The 21,677-nt window shown below is 42.7% G+C and overlaps 1 protein-coding gene across 2 annotated transcripts in view; it reads left to right on the top strand.

Annotated features, from left to right (window-relative positions):
- The window catches only part of Dock8 (dedicator of cytokinesis 8), a 203,407-nt gene that overhangs the window by 63,254 nt on the left and 118,476 nt on the right, over positions 1 to 21,677 (top strand). For both annotated transcript variants that reach the window (XM_087908020.1, XM_087908022.1), the window contains 3 exons: positions 3,060 to 3,131; positions 17,748 to 17,871; positions 19,288 to 19,497. In XM_087908020.1, the coding sequence (XP_087764146.1) occupies positions 3,060 to 3,131; positions 17,748 to 17,871; positions 19,288 to 19,497 (406 nt within the window). The remainder of the gene's footprint in view (positions 1 to 3,059; positions 3,132 to 17,747; positions 17,872 to 19,287; positions 19,498 to 21,677) is intronic.

Raw genomic sequence — 21,677 nt, 5'->3', positions numbered from 1 at the left:
CCCCAGAGCTGACTCACTCAAGCTGTCCTCTCTTTGCCACATATAAACATGTGTGCACATGTGCACACACATAGACACAAAGTAAATGAATGTCAAAGGCTTGCAAAGGCATTTTATTTGTTTCCATACGAAGGCCTGGATGGAGTTAGTAATCTAAGTTTCCAGGCATGCTTATTGAACATCTGTTGTGTCCTGAGGAAAAAAGATGAAGAAGGGAAACACCCTTCCTTTGCTGAAGTTTCGTGAAGGGGAGACACAGCAGAAGCACCGTAAAGTAAATGCTCACACAGCTATTTAGAGCCGAGTTGCTGAGCGTGGTGTGGGCAATCACGGACTCACATCTGAACCAAGCATAAGTAGCCGCAGAGTGGATACCCCTGGCTTTTTGGAGATTCTGAGTAAATTTTACTCTCAGTTCTTATAAAATCAAAATTAAGATTCACATCCCCTTGAAGATTTTAAGTCTTCTCATTTTCCCCAAAAAGTCCCAGGAGTGAGATGGCAAAGCATGACGCCTGCCCGCGTTGCTCTGAGGCGCCTTTGTGTTAGGTTACGTTTCTGCACGGTTGAAGGTGACCGGACAGCTGGGCTGTGGGAAGTCCCTTCGTTCTGCTCTTGGGTCAGTTTGCTTAACATAGCAAGCTAGCCATGTGCGCAGCTCTATTCCGTGTAGGAAATACTCATTTCCCCAAACCCAGATCTCTGTCCTTACTGGGAAACCCTTCCTCAGCATCAGGCCCTTTATTCAGGGGTGGTTTCCATAGTGACAACACTTCTTCACCTTTGCTAGAATTACGTTATTTATCTGTGTGAATATTTCCAGTTAGTTGCCTTAAAATGTGGCCAGATGCGTGGAAGAGCTGGTATGAAACCCAGGACGTATCCAGGAAGGAGGACTTTTTAAACTTTGATAAAGAAGGCAGTCTTGGGCTGGAGAGATGGCTCAGTGGTTAAGAGCATTGCCTGTTCTTCCAAAGATCCTGAGTTCAATTCCCGGCAACCACATGGCGGCTCACAACCATCTGTAATGAGGTCTGGTGCCCTCTTCTGGTCTGCAGACAGAATATTGTATACATAATAAGTAAATAAATAAAGTTAAAAAAAAAAAAGAAGGCAGTCTTTTCCCAGAGCCATTCTGTGAGTGAGACACAGTTTTGTTGCTATGACGTCTGGTGAATGTGTTACCTCTCTGATGAGTGTTAAGTCAGCCTGTTCTGTCTCAGCTGTTGCCAAAGTCTTCCACGTAAGCAAGACAGGCAAGGGAGGGCATTCTAGTCACCACGAGGGTAAGACCCTGTGCCTCACTCAGATCTTGCATTGAGTAGTGATCTGTGGTAGTCATGAGCCAGGACCCTGAAGGTCCCAGCTCGGCCTCTTGGTCTCTTACTCAGATTAATATTCTTACCACTTCTTTCTTCTGCACAAGAATAACAGCAGTGCCTGGCCTGTTGGATCCATACATGCCAAGTGCTTAAGTCAGCACCCGGTGCATGGCCAATGTCAGCTAAGTCTCAATTAGCACAGGGTTCTTTCTATGAACCAGAAACTCTTCCAGGCACTTTGCATGCTAGCATCACGTCTTCATCATGGTTCTCTAGAGGGGGTACTCTTATGATTCTCACCACTTGCTGGTGAGGAAATTGAGACACAGGAGGACTGAATGACTGGCATAAGATTATGGAGTCAGTGTGGAATGGAGCTGGGATTTGAGCAGTCAAAGCCAAGAGATCTCATATCTAACGTTTGTAGAATTTGGTCTGGTACCAATAGGTAGTCCACTGGTGAGTTCTGTTCTGTTCCCTGTGTTAGCTGGTTTCCCGTGATGAATCAACTAAAATGAAGAAGCACTTAGTTTGGCTCATGGATTGGGAGATTTCAGCCCCTGGCTGGTTGAGTGCTTTGCTTTGGTCCTGTAGAGGCAGAGTGTTATGGTGAGAGATGGTGGCGCAAGAGAAGTAGTGCAGAAGGCAGAAAGGAAGAAAGCGGTGTCCCCTCCAAGGGCAGTGTCCAGTGATCAAGACCTTCCATACGACCCCACATCCTGAAGAATTTGCCACTTCTCAATTGTTTCATGCCAGGGACTAAGACTTTAAATGATAGCATCCCTATTTTACAAATGCAAAATTAAGACTTGTAGTATAACCTGGAATGGGTAAAAGCCCAGAGGCCTCTACCCAGACAAAGAACTATAGGCAGCTATGGAATGCTGAGAACCAGAGGAATAATCTTTCCTATTGCTTATCCAGTACCAAATGGTTAGCCCTAAAAACATACACATACAAGTAACATTATATGGACTGAGACGGTTGTATTTGTGAATGTGTATGTGTATGTGTGCATACATATACATTTGTAGGTATAACAACAACTAATGAAAAAGAGGCCGTGGATTTGAATAAGAACTTGGGAGGGTTAGGAGGGAGGACAGGGGAAGGGGGAAATGATATAATCCTATTATAATCTCAAAAATATTTATATAAAAACTTACAGCTTTTAGACCTATTTAGTACTAATGTATTTCTAACAATCCCAAAAGCGTTGCGACTGTCATTACTTCTGATTTTCAGACTGTGGAACCCACGGAGAATGTCCCTAATGGCATACTTCTCAGCGGGTGCGACAGGAATGCACTCCCGTGTCTACGAAGTCATCAAAGCCCAAGACAGCTGTTCTCGGCTTTCCGAATGGAAAGCCCACGTGCCCTAACAAAATTACAGAAGAGCAAACAATTTTGTCTGTTAGAAATAGCTATTTGAACTTATTTTTCTTGCTTGGTGTTTAATTATAGCTCCCTACTTGTGCCTTAATGCCTTCAGGCATAGAAGTAGTTTAGTAATTCTCTGCAACAATGAAACTCACAGAGCATAAAATGCCCGCCTATTTGTTTCATCCAAGAACAAATGTCATTGCCTTGGGAATACTTCATACACTTGAAATGAATGGGCAAGGACATCCCTAACATTCTTACTGATACAGATTTGAAATGATGTTTTTGTCCCTTGATTTTATCACTCTTGTCCAATAATAACTTGTTTTATCTTATTTTTCCACCTGATTAGAGTTGAACTGGATCCTCATGTCAGGGACTGTGTTCAGACCTACATTCGAGAATGGCTGATTGTGAACCGCAAGTAAGTTTATCCTCTTTATATATAAATGCTAATTTATATAAATGTAAGTTTTACATTGCTAGTGTTTTCTTGTTTTTCAAATTCAGTGACTTTTTGGAGGGTTTTTAGGGTTGCAGAAAAACTGAGCAGAAAGCCCTGAGATTTCCCAAGCTCCCCCTCGTGCTCGGCACACTGGGCTACATCGCCAGTGCTAGGATCCGTTTTGAGCTGTGTATTTGATGTGTTTTCACAAACGCACGATGAAGTGCTTCTGTCCTTGCATGATCAAACAAAAAGGTTTTGCTGCCCTAAAACTCCTGGTGCTCTTCCTGTTTCTGCCCCCACCCCCACTGGTCCATACCAGTCTTCATGGTCTTTGATTCCACCTTCCTCCATCTTGTCTCCTGTGGCTTCATCCTGTGCTTTCTGTTAGCACAGAAAAAGAAGTTTCATTGTACTGATGTACTAAAGTCTGTTTATCTGTTCAGTTAGGAAGAAAATCACATTCTAAACATGAGGAAGAAAATCACATTCTAAACATGAAGAATAGAATTGCCTATCAGCCAGTTACAACTACTCTGGAGGCTGAGGCAGGAGGATGCTTTGAACCTAAAAGTGCAAAGCCAGCTTGAGCAGCATGACCAAACCCTGTCTCGCACAAATAATAAGGAAGGAACGCGCCTTTTATCTCTTTTTTGTTTTGATGAACTCCTAGATAAAAGATAGTTAGTGAATTGAAACTTGACCTCAGCTTTGAAGCTGCCTTTAGAATTTGTGACCCCGAAATAAATTACTTGCTAGTCTTCCCATCGAGAGAGCATTTTTAAGGGTTAATTAAACATTTCGTGACATATTTTTCTGAGGTTTCTATCCCCAAACTAATGGCCTTCACAGCACAGTCTTGTGAGAAGGGTTGGACCGCAGGAATCCCTGCTGTGTGTGCATGTGCACACACATGGACCTGTGTGTGAAGCCCACTCCACTAGATGCTTATCAGAAAGCCTCAGAGACATGATCAGTTTGCAAAAGGTAGCCTCCCCTTCCTCTAGCAAGAATTACTGTTCTTGGGGAGACAAATAATAAAGGATCCTTGGGTTTTGGGATTGAGTTTTATCCACCTCCTCCAAGTGTGCCCTTGAATCTGTGGGGGTTTTGTTGTTGTTGTTGTTGTTTGGTTTTTGTTTTGTTTTGTTTTGGTAAGGCCAGCATGCATACTGATTCCAGTAACTGAAGAGGAGAAAGAATAATTTATAGGACGTAATTACATAAAGCTGCATGTCAGTCTGTCTTCCGTTCTAACACAGTGGAAAACCAAGTTTGCCAGCAGGCAAATAAGATTATGCATTGCAGCTAATAAGTGAGAGATTTCAGAACAAGTTGTTCTCAAGCTTCAAAAGTTATAATTAGAGGCACTTTTCTGGGTCTTTAAAGTTCTAAAAAAAAACCCAAGAGGGAACAATAAACAGAAAGTCCATTGGACTAAATTTGGTTTTCAGGTTTATTTTCTATTAGAAACACTGTGCTTACTCCCTCCTCTTGGTAGCACAGACTCTTGGAAAACTTTCTTTCTGTCTTCCACAAATTTCATTTTACTTTTTTAAAAAAAGACTTTAGAATGTTCATGACAGAGAGTAAAGAAACTTTAGAAACTATAGAGAAACAAAACCGAAAATCAATGAATTTCATTCTATGTAGGTAACCGTAGTTGATGATGATAATGATCTTGAATCAAATCTCTTTGTAGTATGTGTTTATAGAAATACTAAACTGGACTCCAGTACTATTTTTAGCCTGCATTTTCAATTTTCACAGTAAGGGAGGTTTCCCTATCTTTACTTTTAGTGATTCTTCCTGATCACAGTAACTAATGATTGCATAATACCTGTATATCACAATTTATCCAATCAGTTTTAATGTTTAGGTGAGTTCTCGTTTTGTTTTGTTGTTTTTGTACGTACAGTGCATCAATGTCCTTCTCACTAAACCCTGTGCACACTTATTATTTTTTTCTCTGGGAAAAAAACTGTAATTTCTGTGCCTAAGGTATATGTACAGATTTAAAGCTTAATAGATCAATGATTTAATATACATGAATTTTATATTAAATATTAGAAATGATAAAATATCACATTAACATTTCCATTTTTGTGAAAGCATTGACATTTTTGACATTTTATTTTATTATCAGGTTGGACTTTTTTTCTCCCATGTATTCATTGGCCACTGGTAATTTTTTTCCTTTGTGTACTACTTAAAAAATTTCTGCAACTCTATTAAGCTTTTTGGTTTTTATAAAACTTTAGAACACTTTTTCCCTTTTCATGTTTTGGGGTGTATGTATGTTTGAATGCATGTGTACATGTGTGTATGTGTGTCTGTGTATGTAGTTATGTCTGCACATGCACATGGAAGCACAAGGTTGACCTTAGGAATCTCCCTTGATTTCCTTTTCACCTTGTACATTGAACCAGAGTCACTTAATCAAACCCAGAGTTTGCAAATATGGCCCGTTTGCTTAAGGGATTCCCATCTTCACCATCTGAGGCTTTTAGGTGGATTCTGGGGAGGAAGAATCTAAACTCTGATCCTCTTGTTTGCACCTCAAATACTTTGCTCACTGGGCACTGGGCGCTTTTATCATTAAAAGTCTTGACACTTCTACTGTGTAAGTTCCTTACCCAGGATACTTTAACATTTAGATTGATTTATGTAATTAAATCCATGTTGGTATTTTCCTTAAGATTTTTATTTTTGGTGTCATGTTTAAATTCTAATTTTAGCAAAACGTTAATTTGTATGGTTTTGAGTTAAATATGGGTCTAGACCTTTAGCCATTTGGCTGTTGTTCCTGTTCCCTTGTGTGTCCTATTTCTTTTTCAGAAGCAATGAATATCCATGCGCTTATCTCTTATGAAAACAATATCTGTTTATATTATGTCACGTGTACTGGAGATGGAGATTACCACTGGCTGAGTTCTCAGCACATTCATGTCATGGACCAATTCCCTTCCCCAAAACAAGCTAGTTGGCAGAGGAAAGCCTCCAACCCCAGAACTCGTTGACAGATCCTGACAATCTTTGACTAGTACCTTATAGAAGGGCACATTTTTCTACCCCCATTTTTGATTTGCTGGTCAAATGAATTTGAAATGCTGAGAATGAAAATTATAGTTTGAACATACTCTTCTCCCAAGAATCACTCCATGCCTGTGTATGCCCAAAATGCTTTAATCATGGGTAAAATCCAGGCACCCTTCATCACCCAGTTCCAACTGTATTTTCATCATGGCTTTTTAAAAAACATTTTTATTTACTCTTTGACAATTATATATACAATGCATCCAAATACAATACAATACACACAAAGAATATCCATTTATATACATTATATTTACAGATATACATTTTATACATTATAATTTTATATATACGATGGTCATATCCATTCCCTATTTCCCTGGACACCTCCCCCACAACAAATCTCTCTCAAACTTTCATATCCTTTCTTTTTTTCCTCTCTCTCTCTAATTACCACTAAATCCAGTTGGTGCTGATGGCATCCACATGGGTGTGGGGCAATCAACTAGAGCGTGGGCAATATACCAGCCACAATATCCCCGAAGAAAAAGTGATTCCCGTTTTCCTGGCAGCCATCAGCTACCTATAGTGCGTCAGCTAGGGGTGGGGCTTCATGAGCCACTCCCTACCCAAAGCACAGGGCCATGGCCCAACAGTTAAGAGTACTTGCTGCTCTTCTAGAGAACTCGAGTTTCCCAGAACCACTGTTGTACTTCTTACAGCCACTGTAACTTAAGCTTCAGGGGATTCAAGGTCCCCTTTTGGCCTCTGAAGGCATATAGTCATACACACACACACAGGCACACATACACACACAGAGAGAGAGAGAGAGAGAGACAGAGGGAGACAGAGAGAGAGAGAGAGAAATAAAACAATAAAATATTTTGGGATTATAATTACAATATTTCTCCCTTCCATTTCCTCCCTCCAAACCCTCCCATATTCCCATTCTTGCTCTCTTTCAAATTTATGACCTCTGTTTTCATTAATTATTGTTTTACACACACAAACACATACATGAAAGCATAGCCAATTGGTGTGTTCTGCTGTTCTCAGCATTCCTTAGTTGCCTGTAGCTCTTTGTGCAGGGTTGAGGCCTTATGGGTTCTTGCCATGTCAACTCTGGAGTGTCTGTTGTCATTTTCAGTTCATGTTTAGGCGGTCATGTGGTTGAGACTTTATGTCAGTAGCTTCTGACATTACTAAGAAACACAATTTTATAGAAAATTCCCTCACCCCCTGGCTTTACAACCTTTTTGCCGCTTCTTCTGAAACGTTTCCTCTTTTGAAATGTTTCCTGAACCTCGGGTGTGGGAGTTTTTTGTAGATGTAGCTATTGGAACTTGGTTGTACAACTCAACATTTTGATTGGTTGTGCTTTGTCTCCATAGTCTCCGTGGTCTCCATCTGTAGTCCTCATCCCTCACCAATATTTATCATTTTATGTGGTACAAATATACAGTATGTTTTTCAGTAGTATCTTTGAGACCATCTTGTTTCAGAGAACTAGCCTGTTTTTATTTTTGTTTTAAAAGGCTACCTTGATTTTTCCGGAGGAAAGGAATGGCCCATGAGTTATGGTATCTTTCTTTATTGATGGATATATAACTCTCTCCCCTTTTCCTAATGAGAAAACATAGTACAGCATCTGCTAGACACATGATTATGACTACTTCTGAAGGTAGAAATGAAATCCTTGTATCTAGTATGTTCTGATTAGTTCTACCAAATTGTTCCCCAGAAAAGCTGTGATAATTCCCCCCATGAGTAGCACAGCGTAGAACTACCACTGTCATACATTTCCTGCCAATGTTGGATATCATTCATAAAAATAAGTTATATTCCTCTAGTCTTATCCTATTGTCATTTTAAACTGTAGGCTGTTATGACCTAGTTTCCGAATGCTGATTCATGTGTTTGGATTTTATTCCCTTAGTCTAAAAACCTAAACACACACATATGTAATAATATAATATTTATATATTCACATACCCCAGTATATACCATGAAATCCCAGCTCTAGGGATTTGACTAAATGAAATGAAAACCTGTGTCCACATAAAAGTTTCTATGCAAATACTTAGAATATTTTTATTTGTAGGTGCCAACATTACAAATAACACTGAATGCATTCAATAGGGTAATAATAAACCTAACTCTGGTAAGTTCATCCAGTGGGCTACTACTCAGCCATACAGTGGAACTTTTAGACTACTGCTCTCGCAACACTAGGATGTTACCAGGTTCGTTGTGCTAAGTGAAACAAGCCAGTCGGAAAAGACTTGCGTGTTTCCCTTTATATGACATGCTGGAAAAGTAGGGCTGTAAAGATAGGAAAGAGGCCCGTGGCTTCCAGAATCTGGCGTTGGGGAAAGGAGCTGACTACAGAGGGTGTGGGAGAACTTGGAGAGTTGGTAGAATTAGCCAGCATCTTGATTGGAGTAGTGTCTACATAACTGTGTTCATTTGTTTAAAGCTCAGAGCTGTGCTCCTAAAGGCATGGGTTACAGCTGTCTTAGTTACTTCTCTATTGCCGTGACAAGATACCATGACCAAGGCAGCTTAGAGAAGAAAGCGTTTAACTGGCTTTGCTGTTCCAAGGGTTTGGGTCCGTAGTGGGGGAGCAAAGGCCTGGGGCCAGGAACAGCTGAGAGCTCACAGCTTGGTCCTCAAGCAGCAGGCAGAGAGAGAGCACTGGGAATGGCCCAGCTTTTTGAAATCTCAGAGCCTTCCCCCTACCCTCAGTGACACACCATCTCCAACAAGACCACAGCTCCTGATCCTTCCCAAGCTGTTCGACCAACTGGGGACCAAGTATTCAAACACACGAGCCTATGGGAGACCATTCTTGTTCAAGCCACCACAGTAACTGCATATCACAAGTGATGGTCAGGGGTATAAAATAGAGAAGATCTATCTTTTTCTCTTTTTATTTTTGCTGTGGCTGGTGACATTATTTTATAGAATGGAACAGGACTGAGTTTGCTTTCTGCTGCTGTGATAGAACACTGACCAAAAATCAGCCTGTGGAGAAGGATGCATTCGGCTTCCATGTCCTTATCACAGACATCACTGAGAGAAGTCAGGGCAGGAAGTGAAGCAGAGAGCATGGAGGGCTCTGCTGTGACTAAAAGAAACAGCTCTCACCTCAAGGAACAAAAGGCATGGTTTATTCTGGAACAAATATGAGTGATCATACTCATGGAACATACATTTAGATCTCACCAAATATAATGTTCCAACATGGAAGCAGTTTGTGGAGTTTGAAAGCAACAAAACAAAAATGTATTAGCCAAAGCATTTTAAAAATAACATTGATGGAGGCATCGGAGTATAAGTTAAAGCATGATGGCGGGGGGATCTCTACATGTCTCAGATGCTCTCTGATGACGTTCTTGGCTCTTGGGTTGATGGAAGCTAGTGATCTGCTAAGTTAGATTCCAAAACGTTTTTATTTATGGTTCATAGGATGCCCTTTCCGACACAGAGGTCAGCAAGGAATGGCTAATAGGGGGCTAAAGCTAGCCCAAGAAAAAGTGTAATTGAACTTGTGGACTTGCAACATTCCAACTGTCATCTGTAACCCTTGTTCCAGAGGATCTGATGCTCTCTCTGGCCCCCGAAGACATCAGTCACACATACAGTACACAGACATAATGCAAGCAAAGCACACATATTTATAAAATAAAAACTTCAATATATATGTGTGTGTGTGTGTGTGTGTGTGTGTGTGTGTGTACACACACCCATATTTTACTATTGTGAGTGAAATGGGATTTTAAAGGTCTCATTAGTAATAATCAAGTAAAATTATTGCTTATGATATGTATAAAAATGAAATATCACGATAGACACTTCAATTAGTGTGGCGAGGGAATAACCTTTAAACTCTACACCATATATTTTACTACACTTTGGGGATGGGTGGCAGCCCCCTTTCTCCAGAGATGTGATCTTAATGAAGTCGCTTTGCCTTCCATGGACATGTCTTTGTCATCCAAAACCATGCAGTCAAGCACTGATTTAGTTAGCTCCTTTATTCCTCAATTATCTCCTGACTGCTATTACATTTCTCTGTAATATCTGGAGATAGACTTTTATGCCCTTGTTCTCTGCGATAATGGCTGTGGATTCCACTTAATGGGCAGAGGTGTGGGGTAACGGTCACTAGCATTCCCTCCCACTCCCATCATTCTGTAGGGCATTTGCCATCAAGTTCTATCATCGTCATGTTTAAATCAGATGCAAAGTACTGCCGTGAAAGACAAAAATGAGGTCCAGACTTGCTTTTAATCACTCAGTAGGGAAAGGTTGAATTATGTATAGTGCATGATCTCCTTTTGGAGAAAATATTCACATTTCTCTGGTTTTTACACATATGTGGACACATATAGAAGTCAGTCAGAGCAACGTGTACAAGGCAGCCCCTTCCCTCTACCTTAGGGCCTGGGTGTTGGACTCGGGTGATCAGGTTTAGCCGCAAGCACATTTACTTACTGATCCACCTCACAAGCCCACAAAAAAAAAAAAAAATCTGTTACTTAAAATATTTGCCTGTGATTCTGAAGCTGGGAGATTCCTTGACTAGATCTCTTTCTGTGTTTCATGTCTACAGCTAACCCAAGAATAACTCATTTTTAGTCCTTTTTGTTTTATGTGTTTTGAAAATAGGCATAGAACTGATGATTGGGGGGGTCTGTGTTCACTTCTTATCTAATTTTCGTAATACCTTCACAATTTTGTGTGGATTATGTTTGATAGCATCCTTTGGGAGATAGTAAGGGTCTCAAGCACCATTTTCCCTGTCATTTTCTCTAAATGAAGCTGGGGTGATTAACTTCAGAATGTTTTCCATGTCTTGGTGGTGAGTCAGACTCTCCAGTGATTAAACATGTTTACGTGCGATTTATTTTTGGTGTATGATCCAGAGTGACAGTGAAACATTTCATGGGTGTTATGGGCAGCATCATAAAAGTTCCTGGAGTTTGTCTTTCATCCTGAGTGATTAAGGCGATTCTACCAGAAGGTCATGCTCAAGGAGAGTGGGGATATCAAGGAATAGGGTATCATCTGTTTTATTGCTCCATTTTTACTCCCAGTGAACTGGTAAACAATTAAAAATTGAACACATCAGTGCATATAATTCAGTTACTCCCAAAACACCATAAAAATGTCTCCTCGATCAATAATTGCTGATTATGACACACATTTGTTGTGCTGGCTGTCAAGGTGCTCTGCTTTCTTAAAGCATGGAGAGCAAGGCAGGCTCATCGGCCTACGTGGTAACAAGCAGTAACCTGGCTGTGCACATCACCACAGCCTGCTCCAGACCCGCTGTGCGGAGGCCCTGGTCAAAGGCTTCTACCAAGCCTTTGCCGGTATGGCTAGAAATTGTCACCTCCTTCTGTGAGTGTTTAAAACACCTTGTTGACATTTCTCCTGAATCTTTTGTCACTGTTCATTGAGTTCTAGCTACCTGTCTAAAGCGCCTTTGCTGTTAACTGTGGCATCTTTTTTGGTAGAATGACTTCTCTGAGGGCAGGTCCCGCTCTCAGCTATAATTCTTATGAATTCTTCTTGGTATCTGATTCTCAAGAGAATTAAACTATAAACATTTGTTGAATGAAAGAATGAATGAAACTTAACAAGCAAATATCTGTCTCATATTTTAGATCATAGCTTTAGCAGTACGTATAGGAAGGGGACTTTCTAAAGACCTGGAAACGGAGGGCGTCACAAGTTTAATCATGACAGTAGACTCTCCCTCAGGACTTGGAAGCATCCTACAAAGTGGAATACTAAATTGGGCTCTTCTCAGAGCTCCATCCTTGTTTCTGATAGCTAAGTACATTTCTCCTATAAAACAATGTAGTTCTGCCGTACTGGGGATTTTAGAAGACACTGAATTCTATGTATCTATGAATTATCTGGATTTACACTGCATTCATTGACATCGCACGGGACAGTATTGTCACTGATGCTAATGAAAAACTGGCATGTAACTGTCTTTGTTGCTTCCCTAGAAGCAGAACCTGGGGCAGGGATTCAGATGCATGTGGTCCTTAAGGATGAGTCTTTAGAAAAAAACAGGAGAGGGGCCTACTGAGGATGGGGGTCTCAAATCATAGTTGGCTCTGGACTGCAACAGTTTTGTGTGTAAAATTGCCTGAAGTGAGGGACTATTGTGTTCTGATGCCTATCTTTATAGCCACCATGGAGTCAGAGTAATAGGGTTGGCATGGGGGACAGGAAGGAAAGATGGGTGGACAATTTTTATGCTCACAGCAGCTGGAGAATTGGTGCATGGCTTGGTAAACGGGACCTGATTGGAGCCCAGTAATTTTTACTGCAGTGCCAGGTGCCTGACAAATTACTTTCCTTTTGTTTAGAGACAACCTCAAATTTATAGAAAAGTTCTGAACATAAACCAAGAGCTCTTCCGAACCACTGACCATGGGAGATCAAACCTCTGACCTGCTTTTCCCATTACCCCACCTATGTTAGTGTGTAATTACTACAGACAAGCACATTTTCCATTACAGTTGCCATATAATCCCCACATTCTGAAAATTACTATCAATATTTCATTACCACTTAACCCTCAGATTTCAGTTTTCATCAAATGGCTGAAGGATATTCTTTGGAGAGCAAAAGAATCCAGTTCCAAGTTACACACTACACTTTAATGTGACCTGTCATTAGTCTTGGTCATGCTGAAGGACCTTCTCGGTGTGGATTCTTCCCTGCCTTCTGAGATTATGGGCCAGCCATTTTATAGACTGCTCCCCTCTTTGGGTTTATTGATATCCCATTCCTCATCAAACCTTCACTTTATTTCTATAAATATGGAGCTATAATTTCCTGTTTTATTGAATGATTTGACTCACATCTCTTATTTATTTTGATGCTCAAATGGTCTTCAGGTTGCCTGGTATCAGTCTCTTTGACTGACACTTACATCTTTTTTACATGGCCCCAGCCATCATTGAAGACATCCTTGCTCTCTGACACATGATATTCTAGTGAGATTTAATAACTATTAGGTTTTTCCTTCCTTGCCCAGAGTTAGTTATCGCTCTCAGATGCCACTGTGCCTCAGTGGACAGTAGCGCTCAGCAGCCACGCTGCATGTGTAAAGCATGCTCGTTTTTGCGGAGGCCTGGCTCCTCTGGTCCTTTCACTGAACAGAATGAAAACCATGACTTCTTGTTGGCCTGTACATCCAACTTCATGGTGTCTGCTCTAGCCGTCTTCTTTTGGTATCTTCACTCCTCTCTCTGGAAGAATGTAGCTCCCGTGTCTTTCATGTTTCTAGTTGTTTGATTCTCCTATGTGGAACCATTGCCCACACTCTCCTCTACCCCAGTATCCATCATCTTCCTATTCTGGTTCTGACCCCAGGCCTACCATTCCTTCCGGGGTGAGCCTCTTTATCTTGTGCTGACCCAGTATCAGGATGATTCACCACAGGATGGAGCCTTGTCACCAAGCCCAAGTCATGTCAGGTGTCCCTTCTTTTGTAAATGCTTCTTTATTTATAAATAAATATTTATATTTATTATAGATGTTGTAATATATTATATAAAATATAATTATATATAAAATATAAATATTACTTATTTATAAATAAATCACCGAGACGCAAGCTCGGTGATGATCATGTGCCAGGCTGCCTATGTTCTGGCCTCTTCCTTGCACCATGTGGGCTAGGATTCACCACTCCGTGCAGACAGCACTTTCATGATAAATGCATCCCTTACCCTATCCTGGACTCAAGTTCCAATTCCGGACTTCTTTTCACTCTGAGACATGGATGGCTGCCTTGTTTCAATAAACCTTAAGGTTTTAACACCTAATTGTATAGGAAGAAAAAAGAAAGGGGAGAGTGAGAAACAGGAGGAGAAGGGAGGGGAGGGAGAGAAAGAAGGACACAATTATTCTCTGATCTCCACAACTGACCCTTAAAATGAGCTTCAGTGTCCTCTTTTCTACACCTGAGGAAACCGTGGCTCAGAGACACGAGGCCCTGTGCCCAGATCTGTCTCTCTTGACTGGTTCATAAGGATCCAGTATCTGAACTCAGACCCTCCCCACCAAGAGCCAGATTCTGCCTGCTGCACATTGGCCTCTAGAACGAATGGTTTCCTGAAGTCCTCTGTCTGCCGGTGTTCCTGAGTGTTTGGGAAGGGTGTTTAAGACAAAGCTTGTGGTTCTCCGGGGAAGCTGCAGGCCGTTCTCATTTTGTGCGGACTGTTCTTTTCCCAGTCTGCCGACTTTCCCATCTTTCTCCAGTCTGCACACAGGCTCACTGGGAACTTGGCTTGGTTTAAGTCAGTTGCCAGGGTGGGGTGAGTAGGCTGGGATGCCTGTAGCCAGAGGCACTGAGCCAGCTGTCTTAGGACCTACTCAGTGGTGGCTTCTTCCATGCTGGCTCTTCTGGAGTGAGTCACCTCTCATGCTTGCCAGCCCGTGCTTCTCCCCAGCCAGCGTTAGCCCCGTTTCCTAGGGGAGCGCTGCGACTTTCTGAGATGGGGGAGTGGATGCTAAAGGGTGTGAGGAAGGGGCAAGAAGTTTACTCCAGTATGGACACACTAGTCTTACTGCTTTCCGTGGCAATAGTCACAAAGGCTGACTTCACCATCAGGCTAAAGTGTCTGTGTTACGAAATGAACTTTAACATCAACCTCTAATTGATTGGTTTGCCAATGCCTTCGCGGTCCTTATAAAGAACTCCACAAGACAGTCCAACAAAATGGAAGGAGTGGGGGATCTATTTGCATAAAACAGAAAAAAAGACATATATTCTGTGTCCCCAAAAGGGTCTTTAGAAGAGCAAATCAAATTAGATTTTATTTTATTTGCTATAGTATGTAAGTATGTAGACTTTTTATCATCAAATCACACATTCAATTCAGGAAAGATCCCTGCGATTTACCCATGTCCGTTCCTCACTCTGTGAAGAAACAGGAAGAGAGACGTGCCCTGAAAATGCTGATGAAGGCAGACACATGCCTGTGCTTGGGTGTTGTGTTGTGTGCTAGTGTGTGCTTGCACATATGTATGTGTTTGCATGTTTATAAGTTAGCACTCTTAGAAACAGGTGTCATTTATGAGTTGGAGGAAGGGGCAAGCTAACGTCGTCCTTGTTATTAATGTAGCTGCACCTCAGGCCTTTAGGTCGGCTGCCTCCCCACACCCCCATGGCTCAAGTGTTCCTTAAAAAGGAGCTTCTGAATCAGTTCCCTTTGGAGGGGACAGTCCTAAAAAAAAAAAAAAAAGTAATTGCTGGCACAACTATGGCTTTAGAACTGCTCCTGAGGGGCTGGTGTTATCATTTAGTCTTGTTTTCCTGCTCTGCATAGGGCTTTACAGAGCTAATAACCACAGGTCTCGTGCCTTCTCATTTGGGATCTAATTACAAGACAGTTCTTACTTGCCTATCTTTGCCACTACTTCAGTTAGATTGTTCCCCCTTCCCGGGAATTAGACCACCCACCGTGTGGCCGAGTGGGTAAGGTGTGGACTCGATTCCCCTCGGCATTTTTCCTTTACTTACTATTTATTTGTGAGTGTGGGTGTCTGTGTCCAGGCCGTAGCTGTGCACGGAGAGGAGAGGACAGCCCGCAGGAGCCGCTCCTCCTCAAGCCTCGGTGGCAAGCAGCGCCCCTCGAACCATCTTGCCGCTTCTTTTTCTTTTATGCACCAAGAAGGCCTGCTATCCCCCTCCATGTGACCCCCCTAGAATTATATGGTTAAGCATAACTTTCAAGAAATTGGCTGACTTAAGAAATCTCCCACCAGGTCTCCTCCCAAAGAAAGCTGCTAAAGAAAGTAAATTTTATAAAATAAAGGTTGTTAGTTATAATCCACTCTTCATTTGCAACCCTCGAGCAACTAGAACCAAAAGAATTCTCTGAAATATTCCAAATAGTTATTATATCCAAGCAACTGTTTAAGACATTCCCAGGGATACTTTTGTCAATGTTTTTGAACAATGTATATTTTCAATGATGTTTTTGATACAAATATATTATTTAATTTTTGTTTGTTTTCAGCTGTTTAGGAACTCCAAATCAGAAATTATCATAGACACGTTTCTTGCCATTTCCTTCTTTTTAGTTCCTAATTCAGGCTCCTTTTCACCCTGCCTTATTACAGTAGTTTGGGCTGGACACATACATGGCAAGGGCACACTGAAGCTGGCCAGTCATAGTAAGGCAGGCTTGGAATTGTTGCCAGGCCGATCTTGCAGAGAGCTTCTGGGCTGTTTGTCTCTTTTTTTCTTAAAACAAATTGTCTTCGGAGCATAGTAAAATCTAGAGATGCCCTGATCTCCCTACCAAAGGCACTGGGGCATCTCCTGCTTCCTCACTTAACACAATGAACTAGCATGCCCTTGGTGCCTGCTGTGTGCGTCGTGCGCCTCCTCCAGCGCCCCTCCCTCTTGGAGAGTTAGGAACTGTGTTTGAATCGTTGCTGGCCTCCTACAGTTCTGCCTTTACCTGTTGATCATCTGACCTGCCTAATATATTCTCACCTCATTACATGTCCTTTTACCAACCTGTGCAGTCTGTACAATAAATGCAGAAAGCACACCAATTATGTGTGTATACACTTTGTTGCGTGTTTTTCAAGAAGCCTTTCAATCATCAGAAAAAATGGGGAATATACACATTAATTTCTATGGTTATGAAATGACAACTTAAGAGTTCTCTTCTTTCCCATCATGGTCTCAATTCTCCAGTGATAGCCCTGATTATTCTAATTTAGATCCCTTCCATAGTGTGTGTGTGTGTGTGTGTGTGTATGAGAGAGAGAGAGAGAGAGAGAGAGAGAGAGAGAGAGAGAGAGAGAGAGAGAGAGAGAATCCAAGAGACTGGGAGACAGAGACAGAAATATACACAGAAAAACAGAAACAGACAGGGAGGGAGGAGGAGAGAGGGAGAGAGGGAGAAAGAACAGGAACGCACACCTGTGAATCTTGGCCCTCATGCTTGCTAGGCACGCACTCTACCGCTGACGCTGACCTCCATTCCCATCCCTTTGAGAGTTGTAGTGAAGTTCCAAGAGCGGGGCTGTGAATGTCAGCAAAGACTGTCAGTCCGTACATCATCTTTGTGTGTTTTTCCCTTAGCCATGTTCTGCTTTTCTTGCTCACTATCAAGAACATTGATGTGGAGATGAAATGGCTTCCTCTGTTTTTATCTGCAATCTCTCTTTGCTGCTTCTACACATTGCTAGATTTGTCTCAGCTTCTTATGGTCACGGTTTAGCTTCAGCTCAGAGCCAAGTGCCCCACAGCTGGAAAGACCACACCTCTACAGTGGCATTTTTCCCAGGCCATTCCTGCCTTTCATAAGGAGACAAGACTGTATGTCCCTACAGCAGAGCCTTGTGTGAGGCCGGGTGCATAGACGGAGGCACTACAATTGTCCTCTGTTGAAAGCGGACTTGGTCTGTCCCATGTCAGTATGTTATTTTTAATCTAATGCTCTGCCTCTTTCTCCCTCTTTGCTGCTCCTCATCTCCCTCCAAATCCAATCATATCAACAATCAAAGAAACCAAGGAAGTTCAGATTTTTGCAGCTTTAAAAAGACCGGATCACGGAGAGATTTTCACAAGACGCTTCAGAAACAGACGTTTGAGTCAGAAACTTTGGAGTGCAGTGAACCGGCCACTCAGGTATTTCCTATCAACAAACATGGTTGCCAGGTGACGGGCTGGCTCTGCCCAAGGCATGCTGTCAATTTTTTAAAAAACTAGAATAAATGTAAGACTCGTAGAACATTCAAGTAGGAGGAACTCTCCTGTCTGAGTCAGTGGCTGTTTTCCTCAAATTGGTTTGTGTCTTCAGAAATCAGTATTCAGACAGAAACCCCGAAGCCCAGTGATTAAGATGGAAAACGTGAAGGGCCTGTAGTTGGGGGAGGGACCTACGGTGGACCCCTCCCTGTGAGAGCCAGGGTGGTTCAAAGCCGGCACTGTCAGATTGCCTAACCTTTCTTATTGATCCCCTCACACCACCTCCCTGTCCCCAGGCTCTGTCATTAGCCTTTCTGGATTATAGTTTTCTTCCCTGGAAACCAAGGATGGCACTAAGTATCATGAGGCTACCTGAGGAGTGAGTCAGAATGTGTGAAGATTTTTTAATGAGGCCAGCGTCACTTACACCACTAATGCCAACAGTGCCGCTACCCAATAAGTGCTGGCCACTATTATTGCCGTTGTCGTTATTTTCGCAAAATGGTTACTTCATGATTCAGTGCTGTCTCCACCCATGACTGAGATGTACTTCATGCTGTATCCAGCAGAAATGTACAAGAGCTAGCAATGATTCGAACATGTTATTTTCAATAATGGTGTGCTAGTCCATAGGGCTCACATAGGTCAGAAAGCAAACAGAGACAAATGAGTTCCCACTGAAGTTGTAAGCTGTTGCTTGGATAGTCAGGGCAGTTTTTCTTGGTTGGTGTTTGCTCCTCTAACCATTACTGAAGTCCTGTAGTTACTTGTGGGAGGCACCCAGCCTCAGACAGGCTCTGCTGTAGTGGCTAAGTGTACCCCCCAATCCCATATATCTGAACTTGTAAGCTCAACGCTTAGCTTTAGACTATATATGCATTTTTTGAAGGCTCCTTAGAGTTTATTTTATTTTCTTGCCTCAAAACCCAAGCTCTGGAGTTGATTAGAAAAAGGTCCCTCTGTTCACAGTCCTGGCTCTTTATGCTACCCCTTGTCACAACTCTGTTTGGCTCCAGGCTGAGATGTGAGCGTGGTTCCTAAGAGGCTCTGCTTCAGCCAGTAGCTACTAGAAACACAGTGTCATTTCAAATCCTTGCCCAGGACTGGCTTATCCACCTGATGAATAATGTATGCTTCCAGGGAAAGAGAATCTCACTCCAGATAGTCCCACCAGGAAGCCAAGACCAGTTGTGTCAAGTCCTTAGTTTGTTCAAACCAAACCAAACCACCACCAACAAAACTCCTTGAGATCTGAGATCTATAGACCCCCAGCTATAGCAGTCATGAATTGTCCCTGAGCCTAGTTCTCATTTGTGCCCCTAGACCCTCATGAAGGTCAATTGTTTTCTCTAACAGACAGGACCCCGCCGCTTAAACGTGCTGTGTGACGTGTCTGGGAAGGGCCCCCTCACTACTTGTGACTTCGACCTCCGCAGCCTGCAGCCCGATGAGCGGCTGGAAAACCTGCTGCAGCTGAGTGCTGACGACTTTGAGAAGGAGAAAGAGGAGGCCCGCAAGACCAATCGACAGGCTGAGCTCTTTGCCCTGTATCCGTCTGTGGACGAGGTGGGTGCAGGTTCCCGTCGGGGAGAATAGAGAATTGGTGTGCTTTTCTGCTCTTTACCACTGCAGAGCAGTGTGTGACTGGCAGGATGCTTACCGTGTGACTCTGTTTTTCATGTAGGCACACTTGTGTTATAGCAGAACCTCTTACTGATCATCATACTGATGGGATTCTTATAACAATAACTAGAATTTTCATAGCACTAAACATTTCAAGGATCTGTATACGGAGTCTTGCTCAGAACCAACCACAACTGAAGATGTGTTTCACAACTAATCCATCAGAAACACATATTACTTAAAGCTTGGTGTTAAGATTTTCCCTGCAGTGGCCCCAATGAGCATGTGGAAATACCTACTTTGAACATACTCTGGACAGAGATAATCACAGCCATGTTCCCAATGTATGAAGCTGTAGAGTCCTTTTTTCCCCCGCCTCTTTATTTACTGAAGTTGGCCCGGAGCAACTTAGATGTTGCCTCTCACTTGCTGGAGCACTTTAGATGACATGAGAAGGGGCCATGGTTGGATGTGTTCCGTGTCTCGGCTCCTTGTTTCGTATGATGTTTTCAGCCTTCATCTTTGCTTGTCAGATCCCCTACACGTCCAGGTCTTGCCACAACAGGCAGCTAGCTGCTCTGTCTCTGCTGTTCACGGTTTACAGAAGGTTCAATTGCAAGAACCAAGACCTGGGGACGGGCGAGATGACTCAGTGGACAAAGTGCTTGCCTGGCAAGCCTGGAGACCCGAGTTTGATCCCCAGGATTCACATAAAGGTGGTGGGAGAGAACTGACTCCACAAAGTTGTCCTCCACACACCCTTTGTGGCACACACACACCCAGGTGTACACATACAAACCTGCACACAAACAATAAAAGTTATTAAGACTGGGGGAAATTTTGCATAAAAGATAATGCACCCATCTATAGATGTAAGTCATTGAGGTTTGGTCCCCAGACCAAGCAGGACGTCAGAAAGCCTGCCTGGTCCCTGTGCTGCTGCTCCTGGGACCCATTCACTTCCCGCTGGTCTCTGAGGGGACAGCACGAAGCGACAGGAAGGAGGTGAGCATCAAGTCCACTGTGGCAGTGTCGTACAGGACAGTGACCACCTCGTCATCTAGCCCCGCCCTTAGGAGGATGTGAGGGGGACGTGTCCCTCGAGCCCTTAGAATTCCTCACCTAGGGTCGCATCTCTGGTTCTCACCAGCCACTGACAGCTTACATTTAGGTCCCCCACAGTTCCGATTCCCGCCAGCCAGAGTTGCTCCTCTCATCTTACCTTTGTTTTCCAACCACTTTGGTTTCTTATCTGCGTATCTTAGTTGCAGTTTTGTGTGGAGCCTCAAATGCTCTGAAGCAGATTAAAAGTAAATAAATATCTTGGGACCAGAAATACGGAGCAGTGGGCAATGGTGCGCGTCACCAAGACAGATGACCAGAGTTTGGTGTCCGGAACCCACACACTGGAATGAGAGAACCAACTTCCAAAGGTTGTTCTCAGACTTCCACCCCCTCCTGTCCCCAGCACACACAAAATATAAATAAGTGAGAAAGTTAGAGAGCAGTCTGATGAATTGAAAAAAAGGATTGCTTATCATTAAATAAGTCAGCGAGTATCTCAGGGCCAGGGAGTCTGCTCATTGGGTAAAGTGCCTACTGCCCAGTGCCTGCATAAACATTGCACACTGTGGCCTGTGTCTGCAACTCCAGCTCTGAGAGCAGAGAGAGAGGAGTCCGGGGGCTTCAGGTTCATTGGGAAACTTTCACTCAAAAATAAGGTAGTGAGGAAGACACCTAATGATGACCTATGACCCACAAGAGCAAGTACACACACACACACACACACACAGAGAGAGAGAGAGAGAGAGAGAGAGAGAGAGAGAGAGAGAGAGAGAATCTTTCTTTCTTATATGGGGCGTATAAAAAATGTTTCATAGACAGGAAGTAGCCAAGACTTGTGGGTATACAGATAGGAGAAAAAGATTGATCAGAAGATAAAAAGTTTCAGTTAAACTGAAGCACTGTATTTTACTGACTTATTTTACTGTATGATAACCACAATTAGTGATAAGTTAGTGTATATTAAGTTGTTAATAAAAATAGTCTCGGCTGGGCGGTGGTGGTACACACCTTTAATCCCAGCACTCAGGAGGCAGAGACAGGTGGATCTCTCTGAGTTT

This window comes from Myodes glareolus, chromosome 7, assembly GCF_982192425.1.
Source record: "Myodes glareolus chromosome 7, mMyoGla1.1, whole genome shotgun sequence".
In the NCBI taxonomy this organism is placed as follows: Eukaryota; Metazoa; Chordata; class Mammalia; order Rodentia; family Cricetidae; genus Myodes; species Myodes glareolus.
Note: the sequence above shows the minus strand (reverse complement) of the source record. Positions and strands in the feature narration are given on the sequence as shown.